This window comes from Labrus bergylta, chromosome 13 (assembly GCF_963930695.1).
Source record: "Labrus bergylta chromosome 13, fLabBer1.1, whole genome shotgun sequence".
NCBI classification, from domain to species: domain Eukaryota; kingdom Metazoa; phylum Chordata; class Actinopteri; order Labriformes; family Labridae; genus Labrus; species Labrus bergylta.
The window spans coordinates 2,525,644-2,553,466 of record NC_089207.1 but is presented as its reverse complement, the minus strand read 5'-3'; the positions used below and the strand labels follow the sequence as shown (position 1 = coordinate 2,553,466).

The 27,823-nt window shown below is 39.1% G+C and overlaps 1 protein-coding gene across 5 annotated transcripts; it reads left to right on the top strand.

Moving 5' to 3' along the window:
- Positions 1-876: 876 nt before the first annotated feature.
- Positions 877-17,571, top strand: LOC110004036 (butyrophilin-like protein 10). 5 transcript variants are annotated; one of them, XM_065962436.1, is made up of 7 exons: positions 877-976; positions 8,344-8,685; positions 12,463-12,498; positions 13,219-13,497; positions 13,622-13,753; positions 13,926-14,012; positions 14,737-17,571. In XM_065962436.1, exons 1-7 carry the CDS (start codon positions 922-924, stop codon positions 14,751-14,753), a joined length of 948 nt encoding a protein of 315 aa, XP_065818508.1. In that variant the 5' UTR covers positions 877-921; the 3' UTR covers positions 14,754-17,571. The 5 variants fall into 5 exon arrangements, with proteins under 5 accessions (XP_065818508.1, XP_065818507.1, XP_065818510.1 ...); XM_065962435.1 differs by lacking the exon at positions 877-976 and adding an exon at positions 4,227-4,567 and having other exon boundaries at positions 14,737-17,570; XM_065962437.1 differs by lacking the exon at positions 877-976 and adding an exon at positions 4,599-5,816 and having other exon boundaries at positions 14,737-17,570.
- The last annotated feature ends 10,252 nt before the right edge of the window (positions 17,572-27,823 follow it).

The window sequence follows — 27,823 nt, the reverse complement described above, 5'->3', positions numbered from 1 at the left end:
TTGACAATATTGTCATACTTGATGACTGCATTATGTTCTCTCAGACTCTGCTCTGAGAGCTACTTGCACAGTGACTGTCCTTCACATCACCTCTTAGTGGAACATGGTAAGACCTGTTCTGCAAATTCATCCCATTTATAAAAAGGGACTGAAGGTTGGGAGCATCATGGGGTTCTTCATGTTTCACTGAAGCTTTATCAAAAAGTTAAAACAGAACATAGATATCAACAAGCAATTGTGTTTTTCTTATTGTTTGCACTGCTTCTTTAGTCTGAATGATAAAGTCTTCTGTAAATTCACATTTTAAAGCTGATATTTAAAATTCAATTTTCAATTCAATTCAATTTATTTTGTATAGCGTCAACTCATAACAAGTGTTATATCAAGACACTTTACAAAAAGCAGGTAAAAGACCTTACTCATTGTTATGTTACATAAAGCAGGTAAAAGACCTTACTCATTGTTATGTTACATAAAGCAGGTAAAAGACCTTACTCATTGTTATGTTACATAAAGCAGGTAAAAGACCTTACTCATTGTTATGTTACATAAAGCAGGTAAAAGACCTTACTTATATTTAAAAGAAATGTTCATGTTGGCGGGCCGCGTTCCAATGTTTGTAAATTTGAATTTACTCTCAGAAAGCCTTTCGGGAAGCCCACATTGAGCTCCGCCCAGGAGGCGTAAGAGTCAGGTTGTTAACATGCAATCGGGAGTGGGTCAATCTCGCGAGTAGCAAGCCGGTGTGGGTGGGTGTAGCCCGCTAACCAAGAGAACCCTTTACCACACCTGATTTACACACATACAGTGTGTATCGTCCTAAGGACGGGGGTCTCATACCGGACCGGTTGGGAGCTTTGAAGTGAAAAGGAAATCCTCATCATACTAATAATTGGAGATTTAATATCTAAGCGAACAGAGATGAACCTTTCTCCTGTATTAATCATTCTGAGCATCTTTGCAGTGATCACAAACGGTAAGAAGACAATTCCTATTATTTTACTCAATTTTTATATTTTAATATATTCTACTCCAGTAAAAGTAAAAAGTAACTTGTCTAAAATGTACTTTAAGTAAAAGTTACCTTTTTTTAACATGTCTCGTCGTGAAAAAAGGACGAGAGGATATTAACCTCAAAGTTTTGTTTAATTAAAGGCCAATCTTTATAAAGATTTATCTTTTCAGATAAACATTTTATTTTCTACCCCATTGACAAAAACACAATATAAATGATAATAGATGGATTTAATAATGAAGGCTTATATGTTCAAGTAATCAGCTGTTTTATGAAGGGAAATGTTTAAATAAAAAAATACTAAAAGGATTTTTGTCTCAATCATAAACAGTGTAAAGAGTATTTCAGTGAGCTCATTTCCGGTACAATAGGAGGAGTCGGTCGGGAGCTCTGTGTCTCTAAAGCCCGCCCCTCCCTTTCCTGTCTCCAAAATTGAGGAAGTAGAAAATATATTATTTATCATTTAGGTGTCACGAAAATGTTTGTGCTTTTTATATCTGCTGTAAGTTTACAAACAGCTTTTATATCCAACTTAATTTAACTGTGTGTGTGTGTGTGTGTGTGTGTGTGTGTGTGTGTGTGTGTGTGTGTGTGTGTGTGTGTGTGTGTGTGTGTGTGTGTGTGTGTGTGTGTGTGTGTGTGTGTTAACGTTCAGTCAGTTTTTCGCTCCTCTGAGAAGAGAGAGGCGTTTAGCATGCTAACACAACAGCATGCTAACTAGCACCATCTTAGCTGGTTTAGCATGCTAACACAACAGCATGCTAACTAGCACCATCTTAGCTGGTTTAGCATGCTAACACAACAGCATGCTAACTAGCACCATCTTAGCTGGTTTAGCATGCTAACACAACAGCATGCTAACTAGCACCATCTTAGCTGGTTTAGCATGCTAACACAACAATGCAGCGTGAGTTGTTCTGGTTTCATGCTGGATCTAAATTTGGACTAAAATTACATGAAAGCGCTTTTTCCAAAGCCATGTGCTGTAGTTTAAACAGCAGGACGACATTTATTCATGATGGGATTTTTTTCTACAGTACAGCTTACGAAAGGGATTTTATTGGAAATGTATTTATAAAAATATGCAGAGAAGTCGGGCGTGAAGGTCTCCCTAACCCAGATGATCTCCATCACTGAGTTGCTGGCAGTAACTTTAAATGTGGGTTATGCTTCAGAAGCTGTCGGGGGCCATGGACCTGCAGCAAAGGAAAGCTGTTGTTAGGAGAAAGAAATGAAAAAGGCTCTGTGCCTGTCGCTGCAGGTTGACTGAAAGTTTGATCGAGTCAGATGGCTTCTAAAACAGCCCTTCAGAAACTAATGAGTGACGTCACTCAGGCTTCATCCATCATTAGATACAATCTATGGAGAATGACCACTTCATGCTACCTGTAGCCAGTGTGTCAGAATGCAGAGACTGATGGGTCTTCACATTTATCATAAAGGTCCCATCTTCTGCTTTTTCTGGTTTTATCTGCTCTTTAGTGTGTTTTCCAAGTGTCCTGTGCATGTTCAGACACATCTATGTGCAAAAATTCAAAGTCCACGGAAACACAGCTTCTCCTACCTCCTCCTGTTAGCTGTAGCATTAGCTGCATGTGGTTCTAGCCCCCCCTTTTTTTTTTCTTTCTTTTTTTCGAAGTTTGTACTCTTCAAGATTTATTCTAGGACTGATAGAAAGGTAACTGTAACCTGATGCAGAAGCTGTGACAGCATTGATGAACCTGTTTTTCTTGATTTCTGAAATTGACTTTCACCTCATTAAATTTAACATTTTTAATTAACCGGACTCATTCATGAATTATTCTACAGACATTGTTGTAAAACATTAACTTTTCGTATACGAGCTGCTGCCCACTTCTGAAGGAGAATAGCAGAGTATGAAATGTAAACACATTTTAATACAAAGTGTAGAATGAAATAGAGTCCCCAAAATAGAAAACTGCTTTGAACTCCTCAAAAACCAGCAGGAATCGTCTGCGGTGACCGATTTTACTCTAAACATGTTTTCTTGTCTTGTCTTGATCAATTCTTTTGCTGTAACTGTCAGATGTCTTTGGCCGATGTTGACCCGAATAAGGCAACAATCTGAAAAAGTCACTGCCATGTAAAAAAACATTTCTAATATCTTAAAGGCTTATATGCGATTTTTCACACTTAAATCTAATTTACATAAAGTTATTTTTCCTTGAAAACACTGTGGAAAGATTTGAAGTGTGGCTAGCAAGCCAGCCTTTCTGTTAAACATCCTGTCTGAATATACTTACTGTTTGGTCACTATAGATAAAGATGTTGAGAGACATGTGCTTGAAGGTAACTTCATCCAGCTCTCTGGTTCATTATTATCTCAGGCAACATTAAAGTGACAGCTGATCAACACATGTAATAAGAGAGGGAGTATAAACTTAATGAGAATCAGCAGGAGATAAACATCAGGTTCATATATTGATAATGTTTCATATTTAATGATAGAAGATATTTGACAATATTGTCATACTTGATGACTGCATTATGTTCTCTCAGACTCTGCTCTGAGAGCTACTTGCACAGTGACTGTCCTTCACATCACCTCTTAGTGGAACATGGTAAGACCTGTTCTGCAAATTCATCCCATTTATAAAAAGGGACTGAAGGTTGGGAGCATCATGGGGTTCTTCATGTTTCACTGAAACTTTATCAAAAAGTTAAAACAGAACATAGATATCAACAAGCAATTGTGTTTTTCTTATTGTTTGCACTGCTTCTTTAGTCTGAATGATAAAGTCTTCTGTAAATTCACATTTTAAAGCTGATATTTAAAATTCAATTTTCAATTCAATTCAATTTATTTTGTATAGCGTCAACTCATAACAAGTGTTATCTCAAGACACTTTACAAAAAGCAGGTAAAAGACCTTACTCATTGTTATGTTACATAAAGCAGGTAAAAGACCTTACTCATTGTTATGTTACATAAAGCAGGTAAAAGACCTTACTCATTGTTATGTTACATAAAGCAGGTAAAAGACCTTACTTATATTTAAAAGAAATGTTCATGTTGGCGGGCCGCGTTCCAATGTTTGTAAATTTGAATTTACTCTCAGAAAGCTGCAGAGTCCTAAACCCGTTTACAAACGGGTTTAGGACTCTGCACAAACGGATGCAGAGTCCTAAACCCGTTTGTAAACAAATTTACAAACTCTGTTTTGTGCAGAGTGCTAACCCTGGTTAGGACTCTGCAGCTTTCGGGAAGCCCACATTGAGCTCCGCCCAGGAGGCGCAAGAGTCAGGTTGTTAACATGCAATCGGGAGCGGGTCAATCTCGCGAGCAGCAAGCCGGTGTGGGTGTAGCCCGCTGACCAAGAGAACCCTTTACCACACCTGATTTACACACATACAGTGTGTATCGTCCTAAGGACTGGGGGTCTCATACCGGACCGGTTGGGGGAAACGGAGCTTTGAAGTGAAAAGGAAATCCTCATCATGCTAATAATTGGAGATTTAATATCTAAGTGAACAGAGATGAACCTTTCTCCTGTATTAATCATTCTGAGCATCTTGGCAGTGATCACAAACGGTAAGAAGACAATTCCTATTATTTTACTCAATTTTTATATTTTAATATATTCTACTCCAGTAAAAGTAAAAAGTAACTTGTCTAAAATGTACTTTAAGTAAAAGTTACCTTTTTTTAACATGTCTCGTGTCGTGAAAAAAGGACGAGAGGATATTAATCTCAAACGTTTTTTTTAATTAAAGGCCAATCTTTATAAAGATTTATCTTTTCAGATAAACATTTTATTTTCTACCCCATTGACAAAAACAAAATATAAATGATAATAGATGGATTTAATAATGAAGGCTTATATGTTCAAGTAATCAGCTGTTTTATGAAGGGAAATGTTTAAATAAAAAAATACTAAAAGGATTTTTGTCTCAATCATAAACAGTGTAAAGAGTATTTCAGTGAGCTCATTTCAGGTACATTTACATGACAGTGATCAAGGGGCAATATTTACAGTCTATGGCAGTGATGTGAACAAATAGGAGGAGTCGGTCAGGAGCTAAACGTTTCCCTTCTCACTAAAGCCCGCCCCTCCCTCTCATGTCTCCAAAAGTGACAGTGCTTAAATCTCCAACTTAATTTAACTGTGTGTGTGTGTGTGTGTGTGTGTGTGTGTGTGTGTGTGTGTGTGTGTGTGTGTGTGTGTGTGTGTGTGTGTGTGTGTGTGTGTGTGTGTGTGTGTGTGTGTGTGTGTGTGTGTGTGTGTGTGTGTGTGTGTGTGTGTGTGTGTGTGTGTGTGTGTGTCTGAGTTAACGTTCAGTCAGTTTTTCGCTCCTCTGAGAAGAGAGAGGCGTTTAGCATGCTAACACAACAGCATGCTAACTAGCAGGAGCATGCTAACTCCTCTCTCAGGAGGCGCTGCATGCTGGTTTAGCATGCTAACCATAGGCTGTAAATATTACTGGACGAACCCTGACCTGTCAGAAAATGAGTCCAATCGACGGCCGCATCCATATTGGATTTGCAGTCTCAACCTAACTTCGGATCAACCTAGCAACAGTAGTAAGGCTGTTAAAATGGGAAGAAAATAGTTTGATTGCAAGTTGTTTGGAGGAGATCTAGTTTTATTTGAACAGCATGAATACAGTCTTCCAAGGTGCAAACCCTCCTCCTCCTCCTGAAGCTTGTGGAGCTCCTTCATGTACTGCTGTCCTATCTGCTGGCCATCTTCTCTCAGCAGAACTTTGACTGTTGAAAAGTCATTCTGAAGAAGCTCGAGCATGTGACATGGATCCAGGAGAACATGGACTTTTAGTGAGAGGTCAAAATATCAGTTATTCATTAAATCATTTTGTTTGTTCTCATCTATTTTTCTGTATTCATCTGTGTGTAAGAGCACATTTATAAATTCAACAGTGTACTACCCAGACAACAAAGGTCCAGTATTCAGGTAATCAACATCTATTCAAAGTTAAGAAGATAAACATTATTGTAATCATGCTGTTTTCAGCTCTCTCACTCACACAATGATATTCCACATCAAATGGTCTCAGATTTTGTGAGGAAAAATTCAGCAATTTATTGTGGATAGTACTTCATCTTAACATGAAACAAATATAATCTGAATTATTTAAATCATTAACAGGTCCCAACTCTCTGTGCTTTAGTACAGAACATACAGTAACTCATTTATTATTAACATGAGCTCAGTACATGGCTTCTTCAAACTATTTATTATACTTTATATCTATGTGCTTTATATCTTATTTTCATTCCACATGTTATTTATATTTTATATTTCTACAGCTATATTCTGTGTATGAGTTCAGTGAAAATTAATATGGTTATTAATATAGTTCTTAATGGTTACAGATGCTCTTACAAAGTGAAGTTTTTTTTTATTTGTTAACAGTTTGCTCAAATCTTAAGACACTACATCAACCATGTAACTTTAATGTCATCCTCTATAACCTACACAGCACATTAGGTTCAGTTCAGTTTATGTTACTGACGGATAATTACTACACAAAGTTTGTTTTTTAATGTCCACATTTAGGTGGAGTATAACATTCATCATAACGTCAGATAACCACCGAGGTGAACCTTTAGCTTCTAACATCACACTAACTCACTATTTTCAACAACAACATCTTAACAACAAACATTTCTAAACCATTGTAAATAATGAGCTACACAGTTAGCCGACTGGTTTACAAGCTAACGCTAAACAAGCTAGGTCCGTAAATATAAACACATGAGTAAGCAGTAAATATAACACTACTATATCACTTACCGAAGAAAACTGAAGCATCAACTTGTTGGATGGTCTGTTAACCGCACAGCAAGCCATGTATGTTGTCAGATATGTGTTAAACAAACTCTCCAAACGAAGTAAAAAAGAGGAGAAATCAGAGGATCAAGCTGTTAGCCTCCTGACCTGCTGACCGCGCAGAGCTGTCAATCAAATCTGACACAACCAAATATGGGCATAGTCGTTTTCCTTAATAGAATAAAATCTGATGAGTTATAAAAAAATTCACCCCCCCCACAGTGTGAGGAGAAGGGGCCGTCAACTTCTCAGATATATCTCATTTTTTGAACCAGGCTGTAAACATGTTGATTCCTGTGGTGAAAACGGGCTTTTTTGGCTGTGGGCTTATGGCACTTCCGGCGCTTCTGCAGCCAGCCTCAAGCGGAACCTCGAGGAACTGCAGTTTTTTGTACTTCCGCATAGGCTTCATTTTTCGAGACCGGAGGTTGCCCCTTGGTGCTAACACAACAATGCAGCGTGAGTTGTTTTGGTTTCATGCTGGAGCTCGAGGGCGACATCTGCTGGATCAAAAAAAAACACTAAAATTACATGAAAGCGCTTTTTCCAAAGCCATGTGCTGTAGTTTAAACAGCAGGACGACATTTATTCATGATGGGATTTTTTTCTACAGTACAGCTTACGAAAGGGATTTTATTGGAAATGTATTTATAAAAATATGCAGAGAAGTCGGGCGTGAAGGTCTCCCTAACCCAGATGATCTCCATCACTGAGTTGCTGGCAGTAACTTTAAATGTGGGTTATGCTTCAGAAGCTGTCGGGGGCCATGGACCTGCAGCAAAGGAAAGCTGTTGTTAGGGGGAAAAAAGTATGTGAGAAAGAAATGAAAAAGGCTCTGTGCCTGTCGCTGCAGGTTGACTGAAAGTTTGATCGAGTCAGATGGCTTCTAAAACAGCCCTTCAGAAACTAATGAGTGACGTCACTCAGGCTTCATCCATCATTAGATACAATCTATGGAGAATGACCACTTCATGCTACCTGTAGCCAGTGTGTCAGAATGCAGAGACTGATGGGTCTTCACATTTATCATAAAGGTCCCATGTTATGCTTTTTCTGGTTTTATATGCTCTTTAGTGTGTTTTCCAAGTGTCCTGTGTATGTTTAGTCACATCTATGTGCAAAAATTCAAAGTCTGCGGAAACGCGGCTTCTCCTACGTCCTCCTGTTAGCTGTAGCATTAGCTGCATGTAACGCTCGGTTCTAGCCCCCCTTGAAAATATTTGCCAGTGTGACGTCTTGTCAGTGTGAGATCACTGATCTAAGCCCATTGGCTCGTTGTGGCCGAGCAGCTCATGTTGCACGGCAGTTCATGAAAACAGACACTTTTTTATAACTTTAGTTATTGTGAACATACTTTAGTAGGTACATAGATTAAATATATGAACCCCCAAAAAGGGCAGAATATGACCTCTTTAATGTTGGGAATTAGCTCACCCCTAAATGTTTTTATTTACTTCCTGCCAAAGACCTGAATTCTCTCCATTTCAACATGGTGACTGAAATATTCTTTGTTTTTCAGGGCTGTCTCACAAACTGGTTGTTGAGGAAGGCCAAGATGTTATGTTACCGTGTTCCCCCAGCACCAAGGAGAACCTCGAGGAGAAGCTGTTTGACTGGAAGAAAGACGAAAACAAAGACCGCAAGGAGGTGTTCTTTTACATGGAGGGCAAATATTACGGTAACGGAAAGTCAGGTCAAGACAAACAGTTTGAAGGTCGAGTCTCACATTTTAACGACGAGCTGAGGAACGGTAACGCCTCCATAAAGATCAGGAAGACGAAGGTGTCCGACAGTGGAGTCTATACCTGTATTTTTCCAAAACTGGAGCCGCCTCAGAAGTTCCACATTGAGCTGGTTGTTGGTGAGTACTAAGTAGGCTACTTTGACTAAACAGTTATTCCTGAAAATAATTTTTAAGATCTCCAGCTGTTGTTCTCGGTTAAGTTTGACCCAAACTGTTAATTCAGTCTGTTTCTAACTTTTACAAGAAGTGACGTCTTAAAGGGAGAAACAAATAACATCTGCCAATTAAGTCTGTGCTGTCCTGGTATCAAAGACTTTTTTTATGTTAAATAAAGTATTTAGTCTTAAATATTAATCTCAGATAAAGACTGCAAGGTGAAACATTTCAAATACTCAATAATATAGCGAGCACAAACATGTTTGAAGTACTTTTTAAAGTAGATAAAGAAGGTGAAACTCATGGCCTGTCTGCAGCGCTACATCGCTTAGCTTCCCTTTTCAAACTCAGCTTCTTCAAACTGGGACTGTGCCCTAACCCTAACCCACTTCAGAAGCTCATTTGAAGTCTTTGTCCAGTGTCCAGCGTATTAAGGCTCTGACACACCAAGGAGACCGTCAGCCGTCAGTCAGTCGGTGAGCGGTCGCCCCCCTATTCTTTGCAGTGTGTCCAGCTCCGTCGCTACCCGTCGGCACCCTTCTGCCCCTGTTGGCCCTTTTTTGGCCGATTTCCACGTGTTTTACAATTCACTTAGCAGACGCTTTGATCCAAAGCAACGTACATCAGAGAGTAAGAACAACACAAGCAAGGATCTAGAAAAAAGGGAACAATGTGAGTAAGAGCAAACAATCAGCTTTGAGTCTGATTGGACACACAGGTGCTGACAGGAAGTGACCAGAGGCAAAGCACAACATTGAGGGCAGTTCTTGAGAGCTCTAATCAGTATAGAAACCATCTTATAAGTCGTCGTTATCAAACAAAAACCATCGTCATTACCATCATCATCATCACTAATATGGAGACCATCATCATTAAGTTGAATCGGAGGTGCCGTTGCGGTTGGGGGTAGGAATCTCTCTCTCATGAATATGGAAGCGCCTCTTCTATTCTTGTTCCACTAATAAAAGACCAAGGACTGACGACGGCAGCGCCATTTTCTACTTTTTATCAGACATTATTCTCTATTAGAAGTTCTTATAATACGAGTGTTGTGCGACAGCGTTGTTAAAATTGTCTTCTCGTATCATAACAACGGTTTGTTTATTCGCGTTCTTCCTCGTCCTCTTCTGGTTTCCCCTTTTAGGAATGAAGATTACAGACTAGCGCCACCTGCTGGCGTGGAGAGTTATTTCTTCTCGAGCATGCGCAGAACATACGAGGTGGTTGGCTGTAGTCTTTGCGGTGTGTTCAAGGTAAAAGGTAAAGTCGACGCCACAGGCGGCCTTCGTCACCACTCGTTCTTTGCCGTGCTTGGTGTGTCAGGACCTTTAAGTTCATTTCTACTTCACATTTCAGCAACAAGACGAGTCAAAGAGCTTCATCAAAAGTATCAAGACGAAGAGAAAAAGAAACCTTAAAATAGAACATTTAAAATTCACTAAAACAAACATTTAACCATCACAGAGAAGATTAAAAGGGAACATGTTTTAAAATAAGATCCAAAAGAAATATAGAAATAAGACATTAAAAATACTACATTTATAAATCACCTCAAATCTGAACTGTAGTGATGTTATCTTTCATTCTTACAGCTCTGAGAGAGTCTGATCTTCAGAAACTCAGATTCACCTGCTGATCTCGACTAATCGATCCACCTCAGAACGTCTTCTTGAGGGTTCAGGCTCACAGTTTGCTCACAGGCTGGTTCAGACTTTAAGGAAACCCCCCCCCCCCTTACACAGTCCAACTCTCACCACTTTAAAATGAAAATACCTAGAATTTGTAAAATTCATTGAAATATTTGTTCTTCTTCCTCTCTTACCTTTGCTTGATCTCTCTGTCTCTTTACAAGCTGCTGAAGTCAACGACTCGTAAGTCTCTCAGTCTCTACATTCTGTCTGATTCTGCTTCCTGCTCTGCCTCTGATCTGCAGGTATTCCTACTAACACGCTGAGAGGAGACGATTACATTACAAATAGAAAGAGTGTTGACGCACGTTTCTTTTCCTCAGGTCGGTCATGTACGCGTGGCTGCTTAGCGTGAGTCCAAAAACAAACTAACAAACACAGAATCTTTCAGTTGGATATGCCAATCATTTTAATGAGTCAACATAATAAAGATTTATTAATAAAACAAAAGATTCCTGATACTGGATTCCTGTCTCGGTATGCAGCGGTCAAAAACCATTTACCTCAATTGTGCGTCACCCCTGCTGGTAATCAAGGTCAAGTCAGGGTTGGTCATTTCCTCCAGATCCACTTTTTAAGATTTTGGTTGAAATTGTCTTTAGGTCCTGACAGACATTAATAACTCAGGTGCTCTGAAAAATCCATCATCTGTATCAGTTGTAAGCCTGTAAAAACTTTGACCAATATCTGCCACGAGGTACCAATCAGATGAACCAATCAGACGCCTCCCTGTCTCCCTGCTCGCTCTCTAACTCATGCGTGCATGAGCCCACACAAAGCATGAGCAACAGCGCCCGTGCATGTGAGTGAGGGGGCGTGGCTTTAGAGGGAGCACAGAGGGGAGGGGGTGCAGACGGAGCACTGAGGGAATGCTTCTTTTTGAAAAATGACCAACCCTGCCTTTAATATAAGTTTGTCTCCCTGGGTTCACAGTGCCACCCAGTGGTCAGCCCAACAAACAACACACTCAAAAATGGCTCCAACAATGAGCTTTTATTTGTTTTTAAATGTAAATGTATGTTTAGAATAAAGTCAGTGATTATTATTCTTTTAGTTTCTATGATGAAACTAAAAGAAAAAACGACTGCTGCACATTACCACATGCTCTTTCCCAGAGCCTAATGCGAACCAAAATCAGGAGCAGCATCTATTTGATCTGACCCAGCACCTCCTTTATCTCTTTATATATCTGTTGTGTCATTCTTTTATTTCAGTTTACTTATGTTATTGGAGCAACACTCTCTCTCAGGATTCACAAATTAAAACACTACTGATTCTATTTCACTTTGCAGAATGCATTTCCTCCCTTTCAAAATAATATATAAAGAATTTGAAACTCTACATTGTTTACTTCTTGTAATCTTCTTTCCTGTCCTTCCATTGCTGCATGTCCTGCTCTGTTACCACCTCTGTATGTCAGTCCTGTCACTGGTTCATCCTGCTTCAGTGTGTATCAATCCATTTTCATTAGTGTAGCACTAAATCATATCAAATGTTATCTCCAGACACTTTAAAGGCTGTAGTCTTTGCTATATTATTTACTGCGACCGATCATTAATGAGCGCAACACTTAAAGCAAAGATACAGTTTAACCACCAACAGAACCAGACTCATGAACAGATATCTGAGACCGTGATAGGCTGAGAAGGTGAGATAGAGAAACAAACAACAGCAGCAGATAATACAGACTGAATGCCGATAGTAATGGTAATGTATGTGAGCATGTGTATGTTTGTCCTGATGTTTATGCACACAGCAACCACAAAGGGACCCAGTCATAGAGGAGAAGTTAAAGACCTCCACAGTTCACCTTTTAGTTTGAGGTCTCAGAGCATTCTTCCATCAATGATTCTAAATAAATAAAGAAGGTTCTTAGTGACATTAAAAAGAGGGGAACATAAACACCAGAGATGTGGGAGTGAAGTTGTGTCGCCTGTTTCTGTGGAGGCTTTTTATCATAAGGAGGTGGTTGCACCTTCACTTCACTTGGTGTAAGTTGTTCATATCTCTGCTGCTCTGTGGATAAAATGTTTTCTGATTTATCCTGCAGAACCCGTCTTTAAAGATCGCTCAGGAGAAAACCCAGGTGAGTAATGATGTCACTTCATCTGCAGTATGTACGCTACAACTCTCAGGGCTCTCGCCTTCATTATTTATATTTATGTGGAGCATCATTTACAGACTGATGAGATCTTTAATGTCTGCACTCAATCTGGATGAGACTAAAACAGATTTTGGTTTGCTATCTGAACGAGGCCTTAAAGTATGAACTGATTTCTACATCTACCAACAGTAGTTTGAACACAAACACACAAAGTCTCCTCTGATCAATCAGAGATTATTCTGAGTCCAGCAAGCTTCTTCACACTGTTTCACTGCTCTTACATCCGTCTCCAAATGAACTTTAAAAAGTTCCTCTGAAACCAGAAACATGTTTGGACTGATGACTGAAACTACCTGAGCTTCAGATATTATTATTGTGTTTTCTCTTGATGATGCATCACAGAGTGTTGAAGTGAAGGAGTCTGAAGATGTTGATATTTAACAGCCTCTGAGTGACTGAGTTGTAGCACACACACTGTGGATGTAGAAATCAGTGACATCATCACTCACAGCAAGAAAATTTACAAATCTAAAGATGTTTTCAACGAGATGCAGTGAGAAGTTGAGGAATGAGTTCTTAAACGTGTTGTTTCATCTCTACTTCAGCACAGTGGGAAGTGTTCCAGATCTGTTCATAGATCTGAAGTGCATGTCGTCACTATGATAGTCTTTATATAAAGCTGTGTACGCAATCTGTTCACAGCCGCATCTCCAGAGCCGTACACCAGGACACTCCATCAAACTCAGGACCGGGCGCTCCTGCAGTGTGAAGTTCGAGGTGCTTCTCCAGAACCTAAATTGGAGTGGCAGGACAGTTCTGGAAAGCTCCTTCATGCTGAAGAGACACAGCGGCCCTTCACAGAAGGAAAATACGACCTCACTATTCAAATTAATGTGACCAAGAGCGGGGAGTATCACTGTGTGCTCAAACAGGAGGGAATCCACCATAACATATCTGCCAAGACGTTTGTCTTCATCAGTGGTGAGGGTTTCATTATCTGTGTTTTGTTATTGGTTCATATGTTGTGTTTTTGTAGTCTGACCAATGAGCTGCACATTAAACAGTATCATAGTGAGTGTTACATTAGCGTGTTTTTATGTATCAGAGAAAGTGTGTGAGGACTCATCTGTCAAAGTCCTCAATGGATGGATCGGATGGATGGCTTTTGCATTGGCTGTTGGAGCTGTATTCATGGCTGCAGTTCTAACTTTGTGCATCCCAGCCCTCCGTTACAGAGGTAGGTTTAGAAAATGTAAATTATGAAAACAGAAAAACATGAGGAAGTGGAACCAAAATCAGACTACTGTGTGCATGTTCAAATGAAGGCTTTGATCGTTCTACCATCATGAGAGGACAGAAGATGTGACCGTTATAACTCCTGTTTCATTCTTTGCTTTGATGTTTTACAGTCATAGACTTCTTATCTCGGCTGAAACCTCAACGTGATCAAATACAGATGAATGGAGTGAAAGAAAACATCGCCATGATTGCCCGTGGTAAGTCCTACTTTTCTTCCGTCTAGGTATATTTTCTGTCCATATGATCGACTTGAGATTGGCATTTAAGACATTTTAACCATTTAACTAGTAGGTCATCGATCTCCCTCACTCTGTACCCCTCTACCCCTTATTCTCTGCAGGGGACGAGAGAGAGAGAGAGAGAGAGAGAGAGAAACAGATAGAGAGAGAGACAGATAGAGAGAGAGAGAGAGAGATAGAGAGAGAGATCTGCTGTTAGGCCTCAAACGATATATTTCCCCATTTTGTGCAGCTACTTCAGATGTGATTCGGCGCTCTCTTGGTTTCGCTGCGTCTTTATAAGAATCTCCTCTCATGCGGGTCACCCGTTGTGATAACAGGATCGGAACTTTTTAAAACGTGAGTTTTGTTGTAAATGGCCAACAGGGTGCCTGATGTATGTAAGCCAAACCAAGCCAAATGTAAGAATCGCTGCCATCACAAATGGTAATATGGATTATGCCATTGCTAGGCGATACAAGGAGAAAAACCATTGGGTCTGCTACTACCCTCCAATTCATTGGCATTGAAAGAGTGAGGCCTAAACCTAGAGGGGGCAATTTGATTAATTCATAAAACTTTTAAGAAAGGAGGCATTTTGGATTTATGAACAGAACACAACTGAACCACATGGACTCAATGAAACTCAGGATTTGAGCTGTTTTTTGTGTGGCTAAATATGATATCTTGTTTCTTTCTACAGGTGATGGGGACCCATAGGGAGAGTTGAATCAGGTCCCTTACACTCCCCCCTTCCTGTTAAGCTGGAGAGGTACAGCTCCAGTATGACAGAATCTTGACAGAAAGGGAATAGAGAGATAAACTATGTGCAATAATGTATCAGGAAATGCAATATATGAAACGGCTGTAGTGGCTGTAACGGGGCGGCTGTAGCTCAGTTGGTCGAGTCGTGGCCTCTCAACCGGAAGGTATAAAAAGGGTACGAGCACATCATCCTGTTGTAGCAGACAGGGTGCAGACTGCATGATGAGAACTAAAAGAGGCATTACATCCTTTGTACCGCGCAGCATTCAGCTGCTTAATAAGAGCTGATTATACAGGACGAACTCGGCACTCTGCACTTTATTTAACCTGCTGAAATCCTTCATTGAATCATGTGATGCTTTAGTGTGTTTTTATGTGTTCTTATGTGCTGTCCTGTAAATGTTTGTTTGTATTGTGTTTTTTAGCTCTCTGTGCAAGGCAAATTGCCCCTAGGGGCAATAAAGGTTTCATTCATTCATTCATCCTGCTGCACAGCAGAGGGCTGTGAGGCCTAGGAGAGGCAAATTGATGATTGTTTGCACCTGAGAGTGAGAGTGTTGGACAACTGGAGAAGGAGGGTTCAGGCTGCTTGCAATGTTATTGGATGCCAAACAATTAAAGGAGAGGAGCATTCATAAAAACCTAGAGTGGGCAGATTGTTTTAATTGTATTTCGTAGCATGGTTTTTCTGTCTGGTGCCCAATTGGACCCCTGCTCGATTTCAGTTACGCTACACTGTATAGATCATATTTATTTAAGTGAAACTGATAAACATTCTCAGGTTGTGTCTGTCCCAGTAGGTTTCAGTGATCACAATGTAGTTGCAATTGGAAGGAAAAGTAAGGTACGCAAAGCCCGGCCTGGAGTTGTGTATAAAAGATCTTATAGGACGTTTTCTCAGGACGCTTTCTTAGAGGACGTCAGTGATATATGCTGGTCAAACATTTACCATGAAAATGAACCAGAAGGAGCACTCAAATCATTTCTGAGTTTCAACCAGTTATTGATAAACATGGCAAATAGATCACAGAGAGTCTTCTTTAATGGAATCTACTTGGACCCTGTTTCTTTGGGATGTGGTGTTCCTCAGGGAAGCTTCCTTGGCCCCCTCTTGTATTCCACCTTTACTTACGATTAACCTCTTGTATTAACAAATGCTAAATTAACAATGTACGCCGATGATACTACAGTATATGCATCAGCAACAACACCTGCTGATTTAACTGCCATCTTGAACAAGGAGGTAGAGGCCATAGGAAGATGGATCCTGGAAAATAAGCTCATACTGAACACATCCAAAACAAAAAGCATAGTATTTGGTACAAACCCTCATTCTCTAAGGCACAAGCCAGAGATTAACTCTCTATAAATAGCACAATGATTGAGCAGGTAAAGGAACTTCTGTAATTCAAAACACCTTCGTATCAATACAGTCAGTTAAAAAATAATTTAGAGTCACATGAATACGCCACCAGACGAGCAACAACAGGCCGGTTTTTACTACCCAAAGCACCAATTTCCTTCAACCTACAGTCATATATAGAGCATGGAATGCCTGGTACTGCCCTTTTTCTTGTTTCTCTTCCTAACACCATGGGGATTTGTGCCATAATAAGAACCACTTTTAGTAGTTTAACAATCTGTTAATATCTATGCAGTTTTTAAATGAAAGGGGACATATTATGAAACATTGACTTTCACAGTGTTTTTGAACATGTATTTGGGTAACCTGAGTGTCTACTGCCTCACAAAATGTGAAATAAACCCATCCAGTCCTTTGTTTGTGGTCTGCATAAGTCTTACAACACAGAGAAGAATGCTCCATTTCAAAATGTGCTCTCCTTGTGATGTCACAGTGGGCTTCTGGTAATAAAAAATCCCCTCCCCTCCCCTGATATCTCGACCCATGGACTCCACCCCCAGACTAGAACAAAACTTTTGCTCAGATCAGCCATTTTTATTCTCGCTACAGAGGAGTGATGTCTACGGGGAAAACTCAGGGGGGGTCATTACATTTAAAGAGACACACACACCAAAACGGAGCGTTCTGAGAGAGCTGGTTTATACAGGGTTACAAACCTCTTCTGGTGCTTGATTCATGTTATATTTTGACCAAAGCACAGATGTTTCATTTAGACCACAGGGGGACTGTTTGAAAATGTGGAGAAGGAATATTGTGGTTTTGTTTTTTCACTGTTTGTTCTCTTCAATTTCTTTTCCAAAATGTATCCATTCAGGTAAACTATTTTTGTAAGCTTAGTTATGTACGCCATAGTCAATTATGAATATACAATCCATCCAGATTTTGTACATTTGATATCATATCAGCTTTTAATTTGAGGCTTTTACCACTTTTATTTTATATTTTTTATATGTTAAAGAAAAACTAATATTTTATTATAATGAATGTATGGGAGTACCTCTTAAACTAACTCACTCAGACTTTTAACGTCTGTTTATCATTTCAAATATTTTATACAACACGTCAAAATCTGACAAATGTAATCAGTAAAAATGTCCGGGATGAAGTCCTTTTATTCATAATATTCCAAGACATCACACTCCTTCAGAGAATTCGAAGCTCTTTTTTTATTTTATTTTATGTGTGTACCTCTTGTCGCCACCAGGGGGAGCTGTGGGCCGTTAAACATTGGTTTGCCTTATGCTGGTTTACTGGTATTATATCTTGTCGGTGAAAATGGAAACTCATGTTTGTAGAGGGTATGCTTTATTAATCTGTCGAAATTACTTTTACACACACACACACACACACACACACACACACACACACACACACACACAGTCCATGTAAAATACTGTTATTGTAGTAAACTATCAGATAAACCTGCAAGTTTAGTAATAAAGCAGCATTCATACATAGATAAAGCATCAATTAGTAGTAAGTCAGCTTTCATATATAAAATCAAAGTGCTTTACAATGTCACAAATGGAACATTCAGAGCATTCAAAGCATAAAAAAGAAGTGACATTAAGCAATAATAAGGACTTAAAATAGAAAGTAGACTATATAGAAAAAATAAATACATATGACATTAAGCAATAATAACATAATATACATTTTATTAAAATATCCTAGAAAGTAAGAAATGTGACATTATAAGCACATGTGTCTATGTTGACCCCTGACCTGACTCAAATTTTGTTATGGCCTTAAAGGTTTTTTAGTGGACCCAAAAGCAAAGCCGGAAAACCGGGTGGTGGGTAAAGGGGTATTTATTGACGTGAGGCTTGAATGAGAGGCTGGGTGGTGAGATGCTGGAGCTCGGTAGTAGGAGGCACTGGGGAAAAAAGAAGACAGGGAAATAATTAGAAACGGGTATCCAAAGCACAAAAAGTTTACTGATGCTGAGAAACCAATCTACCACGGTGTAGGCAGAAATAATCTGGCAGCTTGAGAGAGTTGAACCAGGGTATAAATGCTGCAGCTGGTGATTACAGATGATGAACAGGTGAGTGATTGCAGGGAGCTCCAGCAGCCGATAAGCCACACCCAGCCTCTGGAAGAACAAAAACACAAGCACCAAACAAGGAAAAAAACACAGAACTGGCCAATCATCACAAATTTAGATTAAAAACTAAATAATAAGATAACAGCCACTAAACATATTTTCTGCATGTTGCTTTGACGATGTTCATAATTTTTCATGTAATGTATTCATGGCAATAAAGCTTATTAGATTGAAATGTAACATTTATAACGTTTAAAGAACAGAATCTGTTAAAGAATGTCTCGCTAAAAAATTCTCAGAACGTTACACCTTAAACTGCGGGAACAGGAAGCAAGAGCACCAAAGGTCAAAAGGTCAGGCAAATTAGAGAATCTGACAGCAGAGTGAATATTTAAAGTCTTAATATGTGATGTTTCAAACTTAAATATAATAGAATTTTTTTTATAGAGTTTTCAGAGTCCTATCTTCACTTTGTTTACATCGCCCGGACGGCCGGCTGACTCCTCCCCTCGTGTATAAAAGTTGTTTAATTGAGGGACTAGAGAAAAGAAGAATAACATACTGTACTCACTGCTTAACTGTGTTTCTAGATCACGCTCATTTCAGGTAAATTTACATGCAGTGTGAAGATACCAGCATAATAAAGATCGCTAGCATTAGCATGCTAACACAACAATGCAGCGTGAGTTGTTTTGGTTTCATGCTGGTGCTCAAGGGCGACATCTGCTGGATCAAAAAATCGCATATAAAGCCTTTAATATGTAGGAATTATTCCTTTAAGAAAATGTTTCTATTTTTAAGATTGGTCCCACTCTCACACTTGTCTCGTAACTCCACAGCCAGTTAGTTAAGGACAAAGACATAAACATTGAAGCAGCTCGCCTGACACATTGAAATTGTATTTAGTCTGACATCAAGCCCCTCTAAAGATCACTTACAAACCAGGTCTGTTTCCCTTAATAAGCCCCCTTAAATCAAAATCAAAACAACATGGTGTTAGTGTTAGTTGGCAAACACAGGAGTTTAAGTTGCATGTACATTCATAATAAAAGTTTCTCTCCCTGCACATTAAAGTACACTTACAGTTTTCTTTGTTCAAGGTCACGTCATCCCTCCCAGCCCTCTCCTCAATTCTTAACATCCATGTTCTACATCGAATTGTTTACATGAAAAAGTGTCTTACCCTGGATTTGATCTTGCACCACCAGTGCAAAGTTGTCTTTTTCAAGGATATGGGACAGCTTCCCCAGGTTATCATTTGGGTGCACCTGTAAGCACAAGTGTAGGTGTTTATTAATTTCACACACACACACACACACACACACACACACACACACACACACACACACACACACACACACACACACACACACACACACACACACACATATTTCACATACAATCTGACCAAGGGCTCCAAGTGTTTCCACTGCCTGACCTGTTTGAAGTTTTGCAGACTTCCTTGGAGACAGCATCTGAGGGGTTAACTTTTCCCGCTAACACAGAGGACAGGATGGCTCTAACAGTCACCATCCCTAGGATCTCACTGGATGTGATTTTTTATTTTGTTTAAATAACAATTTGGTGCAAAATCGAAAAAAAAAAAAAGTTATAGAGAATGTGCTTCAAAAATGAATATTACACACATTGCAGATTCCAGATCAATTTGAAGCAGAAGAAGAACTAATCAACAGTTTCCCATTGTGAGGATTTTTACCCTGATTCATCGACAACACCTGGTCGAATGCTCTCTCCTTCAGGATCTCGATGGTACTTTGGCAGGACAAATGTTTTGCCTTTTTAAAGTTTAGATATGTTACACTCTGAGATCAAAATCTAGATTATATGTTTGACAATATTCAACATTTTCTCATTATAGAAAAAGACAAAACAATTGGAGCAGTCATTAGTGGGCACTGCAGCTGACGTGTTATTTTCCAGCCGTTGAAAAAAGACGTGTGTTTTCTTTATCATATGAGACCAAGAAACTGTACTTCTGAAATGTGCTGCAAATGAATATCGACTCAATGATGAAAATAGTCTGGAAATAATAGACTTTGTCCTTAAAGAAACAAAGTATTTGTTTTCAAAGGTCATCTGCAGCAGGAACACTTCGCCTGCTCCCAATAGATCACAAAACACACACACACAACTGGACAATAATAATGTTATATTAATGTTATATTGTGTTTATCAAACCACTGTATGTGTACTGTGTGCATGTTTGTGTTACACTGAATATTCTGACTACATTTTTGTCAAAACTGCAGCTCTCAGCTGATCTATTTTTTTACAATCTATACTGTGGTTTCTATCTATTTTTTGTACATTTTTTATTTAATTTTTTTAATTTAAATTGTGTACTATGTTCACTTGTTTGCAATCTTTGCTCTTTGCTGCTGTAACACTGTAAATTTCCCCGTTGTGAGATAAATAAAGGATTATCTTATCTTATTTATTAGTTCCTATTTAAGTTTTTTTCTTTGCAGGTGGATGAAGTTCTCCATCTAGTGGTTAAAAATCTCACACTTTCTAAACATTTTACAAGTGACAGGGATCAGATGTATGCTTGCACAAAAATATTCTTGCAGAAAAGATGTATCTCTTTTTAACATCATCTGAAATGATGAATTCTTTATTATCCCTGCAGCTCATAAATGTTGATTGATAATGTTTACGAGTGCTACTTCACTCTTATGTTTGACCTGCACTGTACAGAATCACATAAGTGCAACATTTTGTTTGAAGATTATATTTTATTACAATGGGTATGGATGGTTCAACCAATCAAAATATGTACTCAGAATATTTTTGAATAGCAGATTAGCAAAAACAAGGTCATCAGTGTTCCATGTTAACAGACAAAACAAACTTAATAACACAAAGACAACAAATGTTGAGCGTGGACTTGCTTTCGTGTTTGTGTCTTTTCTGGAAATTGGAAAATGAAATAAAAACCACTTTTCCCCTCTGGTCTTTTCTCAACATGTGTAGTGCCTCTGTTGACCAGAGGGGGGCAGTGCGAACACACTGCAGTGATACAGGCAGTGCATGATGAAGTAGTTTCTGTATTTCTTGAAGTCTAATGATTCTTTTTTAATCCTATTAGCCTAGCCAGAGACAGGAGTTGCAAAATTATCCACGGCGAAAAACCTGAGTGCATGGAAACTGAAATAACTTTCAAAAACTGAGAGAGCAGATAGGCAGATCATTTTTTTTCTGCAATTGAGTAAGTGTGCGGGCCTGATCGGCTTTCTCAACTGAAATAACTTAGACACTGCATTGTTTCAACATCCATATATGAGAATAACAACTCCAGTAAATGTAACAATTGGAGATTATTTTTGTTATCTGTTTCATCAATTGAAAGCTTTCTCTCTGGGTAAAAGAGGAACCATTGGTTTAAGTGAGTTTTGAGAAGTCATTTGTTGTAAATAATACTTAAAAAAACCCTCATCTGTCAACACCTGCCACTCATTTCTCCCAATACAACTGATTTGCTTTCATTATCTGGTTATATACATGTCTATTCGCTTTGATGAAATCTGTTGATTTCTCGCCCGACCAGAGTTGCTCTGAGAATGTTCCTATATCACACCTAATGTAGGACCTGCTGGATTTTTTTTAGACTTAAAGGCTTTATATGTGATTTTTTGATCCAGCAGATGTCGCCCTTGAGCACCAGCATGAAACCAAAACAACTCGCGCTGCATTGTTGTGTTAGCATGCTAATGCTAGCGATCTTTATTATGCTGGTATCTTCACACTGCATGTAAATTTACCTGAAATGAGCGTGATCTAGAAACACAGTTAAGCAGTGAGTACAGTATGTTATTCTTCTTTTCTCTAGTCCCTCAATTAAACAACTTTTATACACGAGGGGAGGAGTCAGCCGGCCGTCCTGGCGATGTAAACAAAGTGAAGATAGGACTCTGAAAACTCTGAAAGCATCACAGACAGTGGGACTCGGGTGTTACACCCATTGTAGACAGTCATGACTCACAGAGTTATTTTCAGAGGATATACTTGATTTCTACATTTAAGTGTGAAAAATCACATAGAAAGACTTTAATTAAAAGTGTTCTGAGATTATTTTCTGAGATGTCTAAATATAAACCAGTGGACTCCATAATTAAGAAACGTGTAGTGTAGCCTCATCTCTTTGACACTTGAAATTTGTCGACCAAAGTAGGGACGATGCTTAAAAGCTAAAAGAAGCCTACAGACAGCATCAGTTCTGAACTATATTGAGTTTATTATCAAGAAATGATAATAGTGTCTTTTATTCTGAAGCTCTGAAACAGATGTTGCATCAAAGTCAGGAAGCAGCTCGTTTAGCTGTGGAACTGAGATGGTTGAGTCAAACACTTCTTCATTATGTTAGTGAGTCACATTTGGGCTGCTTCGGAAACTTGTGGTATTTTGGATTAAGAAAAAGACATTACTCATTGGTTGATTCAGTATAATTGACATATTACATAAGTGTACAAAACGAAGGCTTTTTTATCTACTGTTACCAAGTGGCAACCTCCGGTGTTGAAAAGTGAAGCCAATGTGGAAGTGGAAAAAACGACAGTCCCTCGAATGTCTGCTTGAGGCTGGCTCCAAGATTCTGATTCTGAACACATACACATCACATTCAAAAACTCCCGTTTTCACAGCTGAGGTTAAAGGGATAGTTCACCCGTTGAAACATGAATCTGTATTGACATTGGCTCATATATGTAGAAATGTGAAATACATTTTGAAGTTGGTGCCTTCTTGGCCGTGAAAAGACAGAAAATGTGGATGAAAGACACCAAATCCCAGAATGCACAGCACCGCAGGCAACTCCCACTAAGGTCCTCTATTGAGATGCACGACCATTCAGAAATACTACCAGGTTTCTAATGATACAAAGCTTAATGCAAATGGGTGAAGTATCCCTTTAACATATTTCAAGCCTGGTACAAAATGATATCGGTCTGATGAGTTATCGTCTTCACTGGCACGCACTGTACACGCTTGTCTGACGTGATTGACAGGTGGCTGTGATGTAACGGTTCGTCAAGAGGCCTAAAACCCGCCTCAGCTACAGCTCTCAGCCTGTAGTCAGTTTGACTGAAAGTTAGCCTGAGACAGGATTTCCAGTATGGGGACCAGCACCAACAGGCTTCTACATTAACAGATGGGTGACGTCACATTTACTGTCTTTGAATATTACATAATGAGTTTATGTCAAGTTAGTAATGTGAGGAAGAAAAATATGCTTGTGCTATATAAGTGTCCTCTCGTGGCCTGTGATCAGGTCTGTTTAGGTTACACCGCTCTGATCTGAGAGCCCTTTGGCGTAATGACAAAATTGGAAAAAATGTTCAGAATGTACAGATCGTATCGCTGCCAGTTTGTGATGGTGATGAAAAACAGTGGCTGCATTTCATTAAAAAAATTACCCATGATGCACATCAACTCGTCTACCCCTCAGCCTGTCTGTGCTATCTTTGACTAATGAATGTAGTTACAAAGTTAAAAGTTACATATAAGCTTAATTATAAGCTCTTTTTATTTCTCATCTAGGAAGTCGAGTTTCAAGTCCTTTAAAACCAAGCACTGATATATTTTCACATCAACATTTTCACAGAGCCAAAGCAAGTGTAGGAGCCTTATTGCTCATCATGTTAAATGTATGGATGCATGTAATAATTTTGTTCATTGGATCTGAGAGGGGGAGGGGCTTGTGAACTTAATTGGGCTCAGTTCAGACTAGTAGAGAGTGGAGCCTTTTGACCGCTCTCTTTTTGTATAGTTTTGGACTAACCTGTATCTTTATTTATTTATTTTTGTTAAAGTAAACATTTAAACGTTGATCATTTGGTCCTGTGGATTTTTTTGGATGAAAATTGTGTAAGAGAGGAGTTTTGGGAGCGTCGGCTTCATTCAGTGGGTACCTACAGCAAGAACAAAATGAACCTCTAGAAGTTATAGGAGACAAAGTTCAAACGTTGCAAGAATTGGAAGTACTGAGGTCAAAAACTCACTATCCCACTTTGGTCCAGTATTTGAGTGAATGTAGAGTCCATCTCTCGATAAGATTAACATGGCTGTGACCGCAGTGAAGGGTTTCTTTCATCATCAGCCGCACACTTAATTACCATCGCCATAAAAGGCTAAGACCTTAATCTTGCCTTACACTAACATCACTCATCCTGCTTCCAATTTGGTTATATCCCTTATACTAGAATCTTTCCCTTTTCTGGATGCATCCTCCTGTTTTTATCTCCATATTCACCACATATCGCTAAGAACTGTCGACATAGAAGGGAACTGGGTCTATATTTCCAACACTTTGTGCACTGAAACAGCCTCACTGGTATATCATAACTAATCTTGTTGGACATTTTTCTTCAGCAATCATTCTGAACAGTCCATGACTTTCAGTGATTCTGGTATATTCTTTGAATCTTCCTACCTTAACATCTCTCAAAGGACTCTGTCTGTAACAGTTACAGCTTGTCAGTTTTAGCCTCATACAATTTCACCTTCGTTTTTATACGATTTTTTAGAATGAATTTCCTTTTTTTTTCTCGCCAAAATCAATTTTCTTGCCTATATGAATCATTAATAATGATTTAGTTCTGTCTCTCACATAAGCAGTACAGCATAATTTGACTTGCTTTGACCTAACAGACGCTCATACATCTTATTTAAGAGTGCTAAAACATGTGTTGTGCAGGGACATAAACAAGTTTGTGATGATTGTGATAAGAGAAAGTGTATCAGTGAATCTTATAAATATTATTCCTGAATTAGAGAGAATGTGTTTACATAGTTGGTGCGGCCTCCACACTGTCTACAGATCAAACAGGGCTGAATGATGTGTACACTGTTTGAACAGAAGCTGCACGTGCTTGTGTCTGGGTCAGCCATCATTCAGGGTCGTGCTCAGATGTTTGGACTGAGAGGGGCAAGAGGACGGGGGGGAGGGGGGAGGGGGTCAAGAGTAAAGGTACAGGAAGGAAAATACAGCAAAAGAAAAAAAACGATACCTAGTACATTTGTATGTTTTCACTGGAAAAACTGAATGTGGTTGATTTAAAAAGTCAAAGAGGCCCGTGTCAATGTCATTAAAAATTCTGCTTGGAGCCACACGTTGGCCAAGGGCAGCCCTGATGCCAATACTAATTTATTATAGTGTCAAAGTCATGCAGACAATTAGTGATGGGAGTTCGGACTCTTCTTAATGATCAAGGTCATTTGGCCGGGCTCCAAAACGTCTCTTCACGTGGTACCATTTTGGCATTATTAATGTTTCGACCTCTATGACAGATATGTTGTATGTATGTTACTGAAATGATTCTTTGTAATTAAACTGAACCATGGGGAATTTCCATAATAACACTATTTTACATGATGTTTGATATAAAACATTGTCATACCTCCGAGGCCGAGGTGTGCCCGAGCAGTGTGGAGAAAAGGTCATCCCTTTTTTTCTGTTGCGTTTTTCATTTTAAAAAAGTGAGGAGAAAACAGTCAAAATTGAGCTCAATTAATCAAACCTGAACCAGCCAACTTACAAATTGATCTCAATTTTTTAGATCAACATACAGCTAAAAAGACACTGCTCTTATCAGATGCATAACTTAAAGTCAACAGCAAATAAAATAAGTGTAAGAATTCAGCTTTATAACAACCAGCCTCTCGCTGCGCAAAGTCATTTATTAAGTCCTTCAAATCCCTTTTGGCAGGCCCCATTCTTTATTGATGGGACGGCTATCGCCTTGGAGAAGCTGGTCTCTTTAAATCTTTTTAAAAGTAGATTAAAGAGGATGCTGGAAGATGTATCAAGCCGAAGATGTTTACACTAATGACTTTTGGCTGTCTGACCCATATATATGTAGACCTGTGTTTGTAATTATCAGGTGTTGTGTGTCTGTAACTTTGTTAAAATGTGCTGCTGCCTGTCTTATTCAGGACACTTGTTAAAGTCTTTCTATGTGATGTTTCACACTTAAATGTAGAAATCAAGTATCTCCTCTGAAAATAACTCTGTGAGTCATGACTGTCTACAATGGGTGTAACACCTGAGTCCCACTGTCTGTGATGTTTTCAGAGTTTTCAGAGTCCTATCTTCACTTTGTTTACATCGCCAGGACGGCCGGCTGACTCCTCCCCTCGTGTATAAAAGTTGTTTAATTGAGGGACTAGAGAAAAGAAGAATAACATACTGTACTCACTGCTTAACTGTGTTTCTAGATCACGCTCATTTCAGGTAAATTTACATACAGTGTGAAGATACCAGCATAATAGAGATCGCTAGCATTAGCATGCTAACACAACAATGCAGCGTGAGTTGTTTTGGTTTCATGCTGGTGCTCAAGGGCGACATCTGCTGGATCAAAAAAACGCATATAAAGAGATTTTTTTTTCATCTGGTGAAATACATTTGAAATCAAAATAAGTTAGACAAGCTTTTGCTGACACCTGCAGGAAAGACATGATAGATGTAGCTGTACACACTCACTTGACAGTGAGACACACACACGATGAACAACACACACACACACACTTTGCTGTAAATGCCCCTGTCTTAGTGGCTCAAATTAAACCCCAACAGTTTCTAAGCTGGGCACAGCTACTGGCAGCGACGGAGAACTCTTAACACTGGACTGTTGCCGTCGGTTACGTGACCCAGCCTCAGACCTCCTCTCTGTCTGTAACAGCCCATCACACCTCCTGGACACCGTTATCTAACTCACACGAGTGGAGTCACTGGGTCATGACACCCCGTTCACAACCCCCTCGCCTAGAAAGTTAACGTTTGCGTCAGCACTCAAAAAGGTTCAAGCTCTGAACCCATTTTCATTTCCCAATCCTCTCTGAGAAATCAATGGGGTTGATGAATTCAACTTTGTGCACATTCAACAATCAACCTTGACTTCAGAGTGTAACTAAACTCTCAGCTTTGAAAGCAAATAAAGAAACAAAGAAACGTTTATCAGGTGGATCCTTTGGTATTTTTCTGTCTGCTTTGTTATACAGCGAGCCTATATGTCTCCATCATGTGATCTCTATATAATCCCATCTTGTTTTGATATCACTGATGAGATGTCATGTCTGCCTTGATTCCCTGAGCTCAATTAGGAGCAACAATAATCACCTGTGCTGGCTGCAGCAATCAGCCACAGGTGAATGAGATCCCCAAATCAGGTCTCCCATAAAGGGAAGGAGAGGTCATTACTCCGTTTGCTCTCCAAAGGACGAGACCTGTTCCATTTTTCTTTGCCGAGTGCGTCCACATATGAGTTATTGTTTGAGTAAATGAGTGATTATGTTTGTTTATGATGCTTAGGCAGACTTGATTTATTGTTTAATTGATACTTCCTCTATTTCCTGAGTATGTTTTGAATTATTGAACAAGTGTAATTTCAGTGATGTTTTGTTGGTTCTTGATAAAGAAATAAAGAGTTGAGAGAGTTGCAGTGACACTATTAGACCAGAAATTAAAAAATAATTTAAAAAAATGAAAAATAAAACATAGAGTTGGCTCACAAAAAAGAGACTGGAGGATCCTGAGGT

Bases quoted from the DNA above. Each gene is read 5' to 3' on its own strand.
- LOC110004036 (XM_065962436.1), top strand. From the start codon at position 922: ATGAACCTTTCTCCTGTATTAATCATTCTGAGCATCTTTGCAGTGATC. The intron at 977-8,343 runs GTAAGAAGACAA...TTTGTTTTTCAG, and splicing joins CTTTGCAGTGATCACAAACG to GGCTGTCTCACAAACTGGTT. The intron at 13,754-13,925 runs GTAGGTTTAGAA...GATGTTTTACAG, and splicing joins CCCAGCCCTCCGTTACAGAG to TCATAGACTTCTTATCTCGG.